The 13619-nt window shown below is 44.3% G+C and overlaps 1 protein-coding gene across 1 annotated transcript in view; it reads left to right on the top strand.

Annotated features, from left to right (window-relative positions):
- DNAH1 (dynein axonemal heavy chain 1) overlaps positions 1–13619 on the top strand; it is a 171052-nt gene that overhangs the window by 36119 nt on the left and 121314 nt on the right. The window contains exons 10-14 of the mRNA XM_069095561.1: positions 897–1108; positions 4205–4503; positions 8276–8426; positions 9517–9710; positions 12442–12667. Coding sequence (XP_068951662.1) covers positions 897–1108; positions 4205–4503; positions 8276–8426; positions 9517–9710; positions 12442–12667 — 1082 coding nt within the window. The remainder of the gene's footprint in view (positions 1–896; positions 1109–4204; positions 4504–8275; positions 8427–9516; positions 9711–12441; positions 12668–13619) is intronic.

Raw genomic sequence — 13619 nt, 5'->3', positions numbered from 1 at the left:
CACCAAGCACCTGCTGGGTCCAAAGTATGGCCTAGAAGGATTTTCTTTTTGTTAATAACTCCCCCATCCCCTTTGAAGCTTTAGGAGTCCCTGAAGAGAAGATAACTTGTATTGTTATAGCACTTTGCTCAGGGAGAGAGGAGGTACAAGGATAATTATGCCCATTTTATTGAAGAGGGAGTTGAGACCTGGAGAGCTGAAGTAGTTTGCCCATAGTCACAACATTAGGAAGTGCTGAAACATAAATGGCCTCATTCACATTCATTCCTTTTCCCATTAAGCACTTTAATTCTTTGTTGTTGCCTGAAGATTTAGCCGGAGGTCCTTTCTGAAAAGCCAGTAGTTCAGGAAGGATATAGATGGGCAGCAGGCAGCAGAAACCTATAAGGACTGGTATAGCCAAGGGGTGGTAGAGCCTGTTTATGCCCCACATCCAGGGGTGCAGATTTTGCACCCCTACCCTCTCTGGCCTGTCAGAAACTACTACACAGGCCCTCCCTGAAGCTGGATCATGGTGATGGTCCCAGGGGCTCAGATTGGTCCCTGAGCAAGGGTGAGAACTACATAGGTCCTGCTCTGGTGCTGCACCTAGAGGCTCTCTCACTTAGGAGATCATTTTAAGGCCTTACACGTAGGAAGTGCTAAATAAATGTTTATTCAATTGAATTGAATTCTGGGACTCAGTGTTCAGTAGCCTGTTGAGTCTGTCTGCTGTTTGCCTGACGCCATTCTCAGTTCTAACTCTTACTAATTTCAGGGAAGATGCAGTTTTTCCTAATTGTCTTTGACCTCCCATCCTTCTAAAGCTAAGAGAAGTCAGATCCCAAAGTGTCTCCTCCAACACTGATAGTCCCTAGGCTACTTCCCTAAGGATCCATTCTCCCTCTTCTCCCCAGGGCTCACTGATATGCCTGAGTATCCCTTCCTGGAACAGAAGGAGGCCTTCACTTTTGTGTCCTTGCTCACCCGGACGGAGGTCATCCAGGCCCTCGGCAAAGTGCGGGCTGAGTGTAACAAGGTGACTGCTATGACCCTGTTCCACTACACCCTGTCCAAGTTTGGGCGTTTGGAGGAATTTGAACAGATCCAGTCCCAGATGTTTTCCCAGGTGAGCTGAGCAGTCTAAGGCAGTGAATGAGGACTAGTGGTAATGCAGCCCTCACACCTATGACATCTCTTCTACTGTCTCCTTCAGGATCAAATATGAAATCCTCTGTTTGGCATTCAAAGCCCTGCACAGCTTGGCCCTCCCCTCCCTTCTTATAGCTTAGGCCTTCCACATCCTCTGGGATCCAGTGAACTGGCACCCTGGCTCTTCTTCAAACAAGGCATTCCGTCTCTGGACTCTGGACCTTCTCACTGGATGCTCCCCATGCCTAGAATTATCTCCCTCTTCATCTCTACCTCCTGGTTTCCTTGGATTCTTTCAGTTCCAGCTGCCATCCCATCTCAGTGCTAGTGCCTTCCCTCTGTTGTTCCTCTACAGCTTATCCTATACATATATCTGTTTGTACATGGGGATTTTTCATGTTGTTTCCTCCTCTTAGACTGTGAGCCCTTTGAGAGCAGGGACTGCTTTTTTGCCTTTCTTTGTATGTGCAGAGCTTAGCACAGAGCCTGACTCATGGTAAGTGCTTCATAAAGTATATGTGGTTCATGTGCTTATCTCTTTGAACCATTTCACTGTTGCCTTATCTGAGATCATGATTTCTTCCATTGATTTTTAAAATTTTATCTGAAGCATAGTAAATCTTACTTTGGCTCCTCAATTTAACTCTGAATTTTTATGTTTATATTTAAAAAATATTTTACTTTTTCTCCCCAGTTGTAAAAACAATTTTTAACACTTGTTATTTTTTTTTAAAGTTTTGAGTTCCAAATTTTATCCTTCTCTTCCTCCTCTGTCCCCTCCCTGAGGTAGCAATATGATATAGGTTATACATGTGCAATCATGTATAACATTAAATATATTACTAAGATAAGTATTGCTGAATTCTGCTTTCTAATCCATTCTTCTACCTTCCTCTCTTTCATGAGTTCTTCTCTTTCATATTCACTATTAGCATTTTTAACTTCACAGTTTTCTCCATCATGGTCTCTTTTACAATTTTTTCTTTTCTTCCTGTATACCATACCTCTTTACTAAGTTGTGCGGTTTGTCCTTCAAAGAGATCCATGACATCAGGGAGGTGACGACATGACTTGCAGTTGACTTGGATTTGAGTGAGGGAGGGCTGTGCAAGGTCACCAGCCTCACTTTCTCCTTCAGAGCCATCTGGGTCCAGTGGCCAGATATCGATCAGGATGACTAGAGGTGGCCTGGCGTGGAGAAAAAGAAGGATCTGATCAGCCCTAGTAATAGATAATTGAAGTGGTCAATCTTCACTGCTCAGTACCTCCTCTTTTCACTAAGCCTACACTCCCACTTGTTTCTTATACTTTATTTTTCATCCCCCCGTTTTGATCAGACTTCTAAAGAGAACATTTGTTTTACTTCTGACTATCTTTCTACATGGATACCCCTTTCTCTGCTCCATCTTTTCTCCCTACTGAGTTTGATGTATTTCTGTACCAAACTCTGTGAACGTGTGTGTGACTTTATAAGAGTAAGGACATTATTATATGTCTGCTCCCTTTACGTCATTTCTCCATGTCTGTAGACTTTTCTGCGGGTACTTTTTTGCCTCTTTGTACTTTTGGCTCATAATTTCCTTTCCCTTCTTCCTCAGTTCTTCTCTAACATATTCTTTTTACCCTCCTCCCCCCACCCCCATTTTAAAACCACAAAATGGAAGAAGAACACATCCAGGTGTTGTGTTTGTCTTATTTTATTCTCTGGGATCTTTGAAAACATTGTGTTCTGAAGGACACTTGCTTCTTCTCTCTCTACTAGAGTGTATTTCATCATTGTTTAGCTCTTTCCAATTGCTTGAATGTGTTTACTTTTCTTGATTTCGCTTGACTTCTGTGTCTACAAGTCAAAGTTTCTTTTTGTTCAAGCAATGTTTAATGTCATCTATTGTTTAAAGGTTCATTTTTTTCCCCAGTAGTATTTTTTTTTTGCAGAGGGGAAGGCAAGGCAATTGGGATTAAGTGACTTGTCCAAGGTCACACAGCTAATCGGCATGTCAAGTGTCTGAAGCTGGATTTGAACTCAGGTCCTCCTGAGTCCAGGGCTCTATTCATTGCACCACTTAGTAGTATTTTTTTTTTAAAGCAGTTGGGGTTAAGTAACTTGCTCAAGGTTACCTGGCCAGGTGTTTCTGGGTGGGTGCTAAGTGTCTGAGCCCAGATTTGATTCCAGGTCATCCCAACTCTGGGTCCGGTGCTCTTACTTGCTATGTTACCTGGCCACCCTGCCTCAGTAGTATTTTAAAAAATATTTCAGTGGTATCTCCAGGAGGAGTCCCTCCTCAAATAGTTTAGTGAACTCTGGGCTATTAAGAGTTAGATTGTAGGGGAAGCTAGGTGGCGCAGTGAATAAAGCATCGGCCCAGGAGTCAGGAGGACCTGAGTTCAAATGTGACCTCAGACTCTTAACACAAAACTAGCTGTGTGACCTTGAGCAAGTCACTTAACCCCAATTGCCCTTCCCCTCTCCAAAAAAGCAAAAAAAAAAAAGATTGTTTCTTATTTATTTATTCATTTATTTATTTGTTCATTCATTCATTCCATTGTTCTCTTTTTTGGTAGTTTATGTAGGTCTAGTGGTTACTAATTAATATAGTGTGAGATCTGGAAATGCTATCCCTTATTCTTTCCTAGTTCCCCGCCCCCGCCATGATTTCCACAGAAATTCTAGATTTTTTTGTTCTCTGAAGTGAATTTTGTTTTGTTCTACAAAGTAACCCCTTTTTTGTTTGTGAGTTAGCACTGTCCATAGCGTCATCCTTTTCATTATATTGTGATAGCACAAACATGACCAATTCTATAATTATTTTGATCTTCCTTTGCTTCTATAAAGAGTGTTTTGTAATTGTATTTCTACAGGTTTTGAGTGTATTTGTAATTGCATTTCTACAAGTTGGGAGGCTGATTACTAGATATTAATTTTGTAGTTATTTTGAATAAGATTTTCCCCTCCCCCCCTCATTTTCTTCTGTTTTTTGTTGTTATTATAGAGAAGTGCTGGTGGCTTTTGTGGATTTGTTTTGTATCAGGGTTGCTTTCACTCCACCTTGTTTTCTCTGCCTCTGTCCTCCAGGTTCAGATGTTCCTGAAGGACAGCTGGGTCAGCACTCTAAAGGTCGCAATCAGGAGTAGCTTGAGGGACATGAGCAAAGGCTGGTATAACCTCTATGAGACCAACTGGGAAGTGTACCAGATGTCCAAGCTTCACAAGCTGATGGAGCTCATCAAGTACACCCTGCAGGACTCCATCCGATTCCTCGTCCAGGACTCCCTGGTCAACTTCACCCAGTTCATCCTGGATGCCTGCTGCAGTGTCCTGGACTGCTCTGAAGACATGCTCTGGGGCCCTGATCTCATCAACAGTCCCTACAAGTGAGAGGAGGGAGGGCAGTTCACTGCATGTGCCTGCTGCCCGTCCAGGGCTAAGGCCTTCGCAAGGTGCTGCCTTAGCCCTGGAGTCCAGAGACAGGTCCCAAGTGGGAGTGTGGGAGGGCAGAGGCAGCTGTGGTCCAGAGCCTGTCAGGCATGGACAACCTGAGGAAGGGACAGCGCAGAAGGCTTTCAGGGCACTGTTAGTAACTGGCCACTGGCAGAACAGTACTGTGTGCCTGCTGCTGGGGTTAGAAACTGGTAGTTTCTAGTTAGAAACCAGAGTGACGCACACTGACAAAATCTCCTGGGGAATTGTGGCTACCTAACAAGACATCTCCATCTAGAGCTTTTCATAGTATATGGTGTAGAATGATCTTCTGCTCCTATATTTTGTCAAACAGGAAGTCCTTCCTCCACTAGCTCACGTTCATAGTTTTATTGAACGTGGAGTCACTGGAGTTGGATTGCTTCTGCTTCTTGGGCCATTGTTCTCATCTTTAGAGATCTTGCTTCTGGTGGGCCTTCAGGGGACATCGAGGTGGCATCTTCACTTCCTTTACCCTAGGTATTATCTGGGTGGGAGGCCCCCTAGAGCCCTCAATTGTGGGCCCTTCAGTACTTTGGCAGTCCTTATTATTTATCCATCAAGGTGGTGGTGGAGGGAACCTAGACCCCAATAGCTGTGAGTGCCATACAAATAAGGACTGGCATCTGCTTTTGGAAAGGTACTATCAGGCATCCTAAGTAGGGAGACAGGAGCAGCATCTCGTCTTCAGACTCTTCTCTTGCCTGTTTTTGCATGTTTGTACATGCATATGTGTGCAAGGGTACGTGTGTGTGTATGTGTGTGTGTGTAAAGATATTTGTATAATCACAGTGAACACGTGTTGGGGAGAAGCCCATGAGCACAAGTGATCCAATAGGAAGAACACTGGATTTGGAAGAAGGCTAGATTTTCAGTTAGAAGAATTAAATTGTTGGTTAGTAAGTGTAAGACCTTGGACAGCTCACTTTACCTCCCCAGAGCTCATTTTGCACATCTGTAAAATGAGGCATCAGAGTATATGATTGTCTGAAAGTGCTTTCCCTCTAGAGTAGGAATGTGTGTAACTCAACGTGATGATCACAGAAAACAGTCCTGGGGACCTACCTCTCCTCTCTCCTAGGGCTTTCCCAGAAAGTTTTCTGTTGCTTGTTTTCTATGCATAACTTTCAGGGGACTTTAAGGGTATGTCCTAAGGATCCTGTGGGTATCTGCTCTCTTGTTTGGTTGTCTCTCCCCCATTCCCCACCCCAGGCCTGTTTCCTTTCAAAAGTGGGTCCTCATCCAACTTGGTGTTGCTCAGTAGCCTCTCGGGTTGGTGGGTGGTGAGATACTTTCTTGTGATTCCATAGAGCTGAGGAGCAAGTCCAGGCCTAGGGAGAGAGAGTTGGAGCTCTCTGTCACTGAGTGGAACAAAAGGTCATCCAAGGCTTAGAATGTCTCAGCAGAGTCTTCCCTTTTTGTGCTGAATGAATGAGAAGAAAGCTATTTGTTGCTGTTTAGTCATGTCCAACGCTTCATGACCCCATGGACCATAGCACACTCAGTATTGTCCATGGGTTTTTTTTTAGAAGCAATTGGGGTTAAGTAACTTGCTCAAGGTTACATGGCCAGGTGTTTCTGAGTGGGTGCTAAGTATCTGAGCCTGGATTTGATCCCCAGGTCATCCTGACACTGGGACCAGTGCTCTTACTCACTGTGCTACCTGGCTGCCCCCATGGGGTTTTCCTGGCAAAGATACTGGAGTGGTTTGCCATTTCCTTCTCCAGGGATTAAGGCAAACAGAAGTTAGGTGACTTGCCCAGGGTCACACAGCTAATAAGTGTCTGAGGCTAGATTTGAATTCTGGTCTTTTTGACTCCAGGCCTATCAGTCTATCCACTGAGTCACCTAGCTGTCTCACAGAAAGCTATCTTATCATTTGATGATGGAATTGGGAATTTCTTCATACAGTTCTCCTATATGTAGGGTGATAAGCTCAGGCCCACAGGCCCACAACCTATCTGTCATAGCTTAGTGGAATCTGTAACCAGCCAGTTTCAGTGGCTTGGAGCAGAGAAATAAAGCTGGCATTGATCTCCCCATAAAAGACTCAGGTTCTGAGAACATTGGTTATTTCTTAGTGTCTGAATCACAGAAGAGCACTCATACTTTTAGGAAAGGGGGAACAAACCAGCTGGGGAGTACAAGGTCAATCCCACACAAACCAAAGGCATTCAAAATGCAGACTCTTTACCAGCCCCTGTGGAAGGCAACTTGACAGAGAGGCCAGTACATGTTTAATTAGTTTAATGTGCCCAAGGCAGGCTCAGAGAACAAGTCAACTCACCTAGTATTGATTAAAAGCCTTCTACGTGCCAGACTTTGTAAGCCCTTGGGATATGAGGAAAAGCCAAAAACAACCTTCACTCTGAAGGAGGCAACTATCCAAACTATAGGTACAGGATAAATTAGGGGTAATATCAGAGGGAAAGGCACTAAGATTTAAGGAGGGCTAGCAAAAGCTTCTTGCAGAAAGTGGGATACTGGGACTTGAAAGGAAGCTAGGAGTAAAGATAAAGAGGGAGAACATTCCAGACCTGGGGAACAGGTGATGGAGTGTCGTGGGCAAGGAATAGGAAGGAAGGAGGCCAGTGTCAATGAATAGCAGGGTATATGGAGGGAAATAAGAAGACTGGAAAAACAGGAAAGGGGCAAGGTGATGAAGGACTTTAAAAGTCAAGCAGAAGAATTTATTTTTGATGGGCTGCATTGCAGAGATACTTGACACCACTCAGGCTGTTGCAAAAGTGCCTCACACATAGGAGGCACCTAATTATGTTTATGGACTGTTGAAGTGATATGGGCCTGCTCTAAGGCAGTGGCAGGGTCCAAGGAAGGAAGGGGCTACATGCAAGGGATGTTAGGAAGGTTAAAAAAAAGACAACACGACCCGACAACAGATGGGATACAGGGGTTAGTAGAAAGAAGTAGAGAATAGTGAGTGTGAATGACTGGGAAGATGGTAGTACCCTTAGCAGTAATAGAGAAGTTTGGAATGGTGGGGGAAGGTTTTGGGGAAAAAGTCTAGTTTTAGGCATGTTGAGTCAAAGCTGACTATGAAAAATTCAGTTCAAGATGTCCAGTTGACAGCTGAAAATGTGAGGCTAGAGCAAGAGAGGAAAGAGCTCAAGAATTTCAACAAAAGGGATTCTTTCCCAGTCTTGGCAGTCTTAAGAATTTGCTCTGTATCCTGCCATTCTTCTATATCCCTGGGAAAATTTCAGGCAGTTACTCAGTCCCCTTCTCCTGGTGCAAGTTGTCCCAGACCTGGGATAATACACAGGTCCCCTGCCTTTTGCTTTGCTGTTTCTCTTCCCTTTTCCCAGCCTGATCTGAAAATAACCTTTATTTTAGCGGCAGCTAGGTAGTGACATGGATTACTGGTCCTGGATCTGGGTTAAATGAGATTAAATATATTACACATGTATATAGCATTCTGTATTAACATATATAACAATATATAGCATTATATATGAACATATTTTAATTCATAAATGATAAATAAAAAATTTGGATAAATAATCATAAACCTTTTATATATATACACATATATATCATTATACCTATACATAATTTAGGCTTATATATTTAATATTAAGATACATGTATATGCATATATATGTAAAATGTTTGACCATCTTTAAAGCACTATATACGTATCTGTTGTTTTTATTCTTTTCTCCCTAGGCCCCGAAAGAATCCTCTTTTCATAGTGGACCTGGTTCTGGACAACAATGGGTCTCACTACAGCACCCCCATGGAGAATTTTATGACATCTTTGCTGAATCTGTTTGACAAGGGCATTCTGGCAACCCACTCCGTACCTCAATTGGAGAAGGTACAGCAGTTGGTAGCTGGCATGTGGCCAGAGGAAATGGAGTTTGCATGTGTGTGTTGGTATGTGTGTGTATGTGTTCCAGGGATCTGCTGTGAATTCTGAAGGGCGGCAAAGAATGGCACTGTTATCCTTCTGTTAAGCCACAGTATTAGCTGAAGATGGTGGGGAAGAAGCCAGTATATGGGAAAAGATTGGAGGCTAGAGTGGGTATGAGAGGCTGCTTGAACTCCTGGAGAGTTAGGATGGAGCTCACAAATGGAACAGTCCTTCCTGGCAAGGAGAAAGAGACTGGGGAAGAGGATGGATGAAGAAGCTACAGGGTTTTGAGGTGTGTGTGGATGGAGTACTACAGTCTTGAGGGAGCTACCAGGTGATGGTCTCAGTTTTCTCTGTAGAGTCAGAGGCAAAGACATCTGCTTATAGAAAGTGGACTGAAGCTGGCCTCTGGGAGCCTAAGAAAAGAGAGTTTAGAAGGGCTGCTGAGGGATGCGGTGACTGAGTGTCCACTGGGCCAGCCAGTTGGACTCATTGCCAGCAAGGCTGTCGCTTTGAGTGCAGCCCCATCTATCCGTGTCCCGAATGACTTTTCTTTCTTTTCATGTTTGTGGCCCTGAATCAGAGAGTGTAGGGGAGAGAGAACCAATTGTAAAGCCCTTACAGGTTCTTCTTTCTCCATCTGAGGCAGTTTCAGCCCTGGAAGAATTCTCTTCTTATCAGGGATCACCTGAGAGAGCAGACCAAGTGTGTTGTGTGTCTAGGAGAGGGAGGGACTATATGCTTTACAAAAGGGTTTTTTTCTTTGTTGATCCTGGTGTGATTCTTTGGGAGCCAGGGCTTATCCTCTCTGGTTCGCAGGAATGATCTGCCTGCCTTTTCCTTCTCCTCTTCTCCTTTCCTCACTTTTCACTGAGGTCCCCCTCCTTCCATTTAGGATGCTAACGCGCGCTCTCTCTCTCTGTCTCTCTGTCTCTCTCTCTCTCTCTCTCTCTCTCTCTGTCTCTCTCTGTCTCTCTCTCTCTGTCTCTCTCTCTCTCTGTCTGTCTCTCTCTCTGTCTCTCTCTCTCTCTGTCTCTCTCTCTCTCTCTCATAGTTTGTGATGGAAGATATTTTTGTCAGTGGTGTCCCTTTGCTGGAGTCTGTGGGGCTGCATGAGCCTCTAGTAGAGGACCTGCGCAGTTCTCTCTCCAGTGCCATAGAGAAGGCCATGATACCTCTGTCCGCCTACGCCAAGGAGTTCAGAAAGCACCTGGATCTGAACAACAAAGATATTCGGACCTTCGTCAGGTACGTAGCAGTTTGGTGCCTGGGCCCCTTTGGGTCTCTTGGAGCAGCCTGGGCATGTTATGGAGTGCTCTGGGAGCTCTGGGCATCAGCACACATCGCAGGGAGTTGCTAGACTGGAATATGCATATGCTGATGTTCTCTAAGAAGGCTCATGGTACCCATCGGATGATGCATAGCACGGTGCTCCTCAGGGCCAGTGTGCAGGTCACCTTTCTGTGAAGCAAACAACCTTTGCTGTTGCCTATGAAATTACATGAAACAGCATGTGTGGTGGGAAAAACTCCTTCCAGGTCCTAGGGAGGGCACCTTGAATACAGCCCCCTTGGCTTGTATTCAAGGTTTGACCATGACTCACAATGCGCACCTGTACTTTTGTAGATCTGAACCTTAGTGTGGCCATTCCCACCAGTCAGACAAGTGGTAAACATTTATTAAGCCCTATTCTGTGTCAGACACTGTGCCAAGTGCTGGGGATACAGAAAGAGGCAGAAGATAATCCCTTGCCCTCAAGGAGCTTACAATCTAATGGGGGAGCCAACAAGCGAACAAAAACGTACAAATTGTGTACAGGATAAATAGGAAAGAATTTACAGAGGGAGAGTACTAGAATTAGGAGGGGTCGAGAAAGGCTTCCTGGAGAAGATGCAGTTTTAGCTGGGACTTGAGGGAAGCCAGGGAAACCAAGCAACTTCATCCTAGATAATTCCTGTCCATGTCTTTCCTCAAGTGCTCAACAAAGGGCTTTTTGAAAGCCTTCCTCTAGTTCTGTAGGTACCCACAAGATAATAGAATTTAGGGCTAAAAGGGTATTTAGGGTCCAAGTCCTTGATTTTTTAAAAAAAAGTAGTATTTTTTCTAATTACATGTAAAGATGGTCTCAACATTAATTTTTTGTAAGATTTTGAGTTCCAAATTTTTTCTCCCTCCATGTGCAATCATGTAGACATATTTCCACATTAGTCACATTGTGAAAGAAGAAACTGAACAAAAGGAAAAAGCCACACACAAAAAAGTGAAAATAGAATGCTTTGATCTGTATTCAGATGCCATAGTTCTTTCTCTGGATGTGGATAGCATTTTCTGTCATGAGTCTTGAAATAGTCTTGGACAATATTGCTGAAAAGAACTAAGTCAGTCATAGTTGATCATTGCATAGTGTTGCTCTTACTGTGTACAATGTTCTCCTAGTTCTGCTCATTTCACTCAGCTCATGTAAATCTTTCCATGTTTTTCTGAAGTCTACCTGCCATCATTTCTTATAGTTCAAGAGTATTCTATGACATTCATATATATACCACAATTTGTTTAACCATACCTCAGTTGGCAAACATCCCCTCAGTTTCCAATTCTTTGCCACCACAAAAAGAGCTGCCATAAATATTTTTGTGCGTGTGGGTCCTTTTCCCTTTTTTTATGATCTCTTTGAGATATAGCCCTAGTAGTGTTATTGCTAGATCAAAGGATATGCACAGCTTGATTGCCCTCTGGACATAGTTCCAAATTCAAGCCCTTGATTTTTGAGATGAGGAAACTAAAGACCAAAGAGAGGAGGGGACTTGTCCTAGGTCATTTAGGTAAGTCATTAAGTGGCCAAGGTCGGATTCAAACCCAGATCCTAGGACTCCAAATCTTGTTCTCTGTATGCTATCCTTCATTCCCTTTGCATGACAGTGATCAGAGACCAGCTTAAGAGATGAACTTGTCACTCTCACCAAACTTATAAAAGAATTTGATGTAGCTAGCCCTTGTCCCCTTTGACGCGGGCACAGTTATATACAGAACACCCAATGCCTGGTAGTGATAGGGATGGGGAAGAAACCCCTTAGTCATATTAAGTACAGATCTCTGCCCTTTGGAAAGGGGCTAAAGAAAAAGGGACAGTGTGCAGAATGGGGTCAGAGATTGGAAGGGTAGCCACAGGGCTTTCCAGAGCACTCTAGAAAGGAGAAAGGAAGTTCTCAGCTCTTCTCCAATCCATCTGCCACATAAGAGTCTTGCCTTTCCAATGTCTCCATATCTTTATAGAGTGATAAGAAAAGGCTCCTACAGCTAGAAAAGGAAGGAATGGCAATTTGGGTCCAATGTCAGTATGGTCGTCCTGGGCCCCTGAGAAGCAAAGGTCCCTCTCCAGCTTAAATCCTCTTTTCAAATGGCACCTGCTTAGCATCCAGCAGTGATATAGCTAGTTTTGGAGTGGGAGGGGAAGAGACCTTCACCCAGAGATCTAGAAGAAGCCCTATCTCCCAACTCCAAGACCATCTCCTCTTTCCCCATGACCAATCACAGCCTCCCCCACCTTGGTCAGTGGAGGTGACATGGTATAGGGAAATAAAATGGATTTGGAGGTACAGGACCTGGACATGGACCTCGAATCATCCAGCAGGCATGCAACAAGCATTTACCAAATGCCTGGCATATGCATAGCCTCCAATAACTCTGCTGCTTCCCACTTTTATCACTTTGTCGGCCGCTTCACTTCTCCTCTATAAAACCAGGGGGCAGAGATGATCTTGGAAGGTCCCTTCTAGTTCTCCTTGTTATAAATAGCATTTTGTGTTATTATGTGTATTTACATTTTAACTCCACTGCCTTAGACTAGGCTGTAAGCTCAACAAGGCTAGAGACTGTGTCGTGTCTAAACTTGCCCATCACAGTGCTCTGCATAGAGTAGGTGATTAAGGAATGTTTGTAGAATGAGTAAATGAATGACTGTGATGGTACATGTGCCCAGCGAGTATGAAAAGGTGTGCCCTTCTGCTGCCGAAGTGCGGGAGGTAGTGATGAGCCATCTTCAGGAAAAGGAGATCCTGGACAATTCTCTGCCCAGCAACATCATCATTGGCCCCTTCTTCATCAACGTGGAGAACACGAAGCAGAGCCTCTCCAAGAAGCGCAAAGCCCTGGCCACCTCCATGCTGGACATCCTGGCCAAGAATCTGCACCAGGAAGTGGACAGTGTGAGTTTAAAACCAGTTCCTTCCCTCCTTCCCTCTGCTTCTTCTACCTTATTTCTCCTACTGCCATAGCCCTGTTTTAGGAGATAGATGGATATCTTTCTCTCTATTGGGGGTTATTGGTCCAGTGCCTGAAATAGAGAGTCATAGAAACATGGAATCTTAGATCTGGAAGGGATGGCTCTAGAACAGTGATCCGATGGAACAAGAAATCTTAGACCTGGAAAGGACGGCTCTAGAATGGTGATCCAGTGATCTTTTGACTTTGGATCTTTTTGCCCCATCTAGACTTGAGCAAAGATATCCTCCCCCTCCCCAGCATTAGCCTGACAGCCTCTAATGAGGGGGCGCCCCTAGCTCTCAGGACAGACAGCTTCACTTTTGGGTAGATCTGTTAGAAAATGTTTCTTTACATAGACCCTAAGTCTATCTTTCTGCAGTTTGCCCCTGTTGCTTCTCATTTTGCCCATTGGGCCTAAGTAGCACAAGTCAGATTCCTCTTCACATAACAGCATCTTGCATCCTTGAAGACAGCTGTCCCAGGCCCCTACACCTCCTCTTCTTCAGGCTCCACATCCTCTGTTTCTCTCCCTGTGACCCTCTACTCAGGGAACTCTCTCCATGGGCTCCCTGTTGACTCTAAGATCAAATATAAACATCTTGGTTGGGTTCCCAGATTGGTCCTATCCTACCTTCCAAGTCCTATGATAAAGTACTCTCACCCTTAGGTTCCACCTTTCATTTGAAGTGGCCGCCTTACTGTCCCTCACTCATAGCATTCCCACCTGCTGCCTCTTTGCCTTGGCTCTAGCTCTCCCTCATGCTTGGAACATACTTCTTCCTTACCTCCTCCTCTCAGGATTTGTGGTCTCTTTCAAGACCTTGATCCCATGTCCCCTTGCACCAGGACCACCTGTCTCTGGTTGGTATGTGTTCTTTATATATATGCATTTCA

This window comes from Petaurus breviceps, unplaced genomic scaffold, assembly GCF_028583685.1.
Source record: "Petaurus breviceps papuanus isolate PSGF00001 unplaced genomic scaffold, PetGlider_PUasm1.0 227, whole genome shotgun sequence".
Lineage (NCBI taxonomy): Eukaryota > Metazoa > Chordata > Mammalia > Diprotodontia > Petauridae > Petaurus > Petaurus breviceps.
Note: the sequence above shows the minus strand (reverse complement) of the source record. Positions and strands in the feature narration are given on the sequence as shown.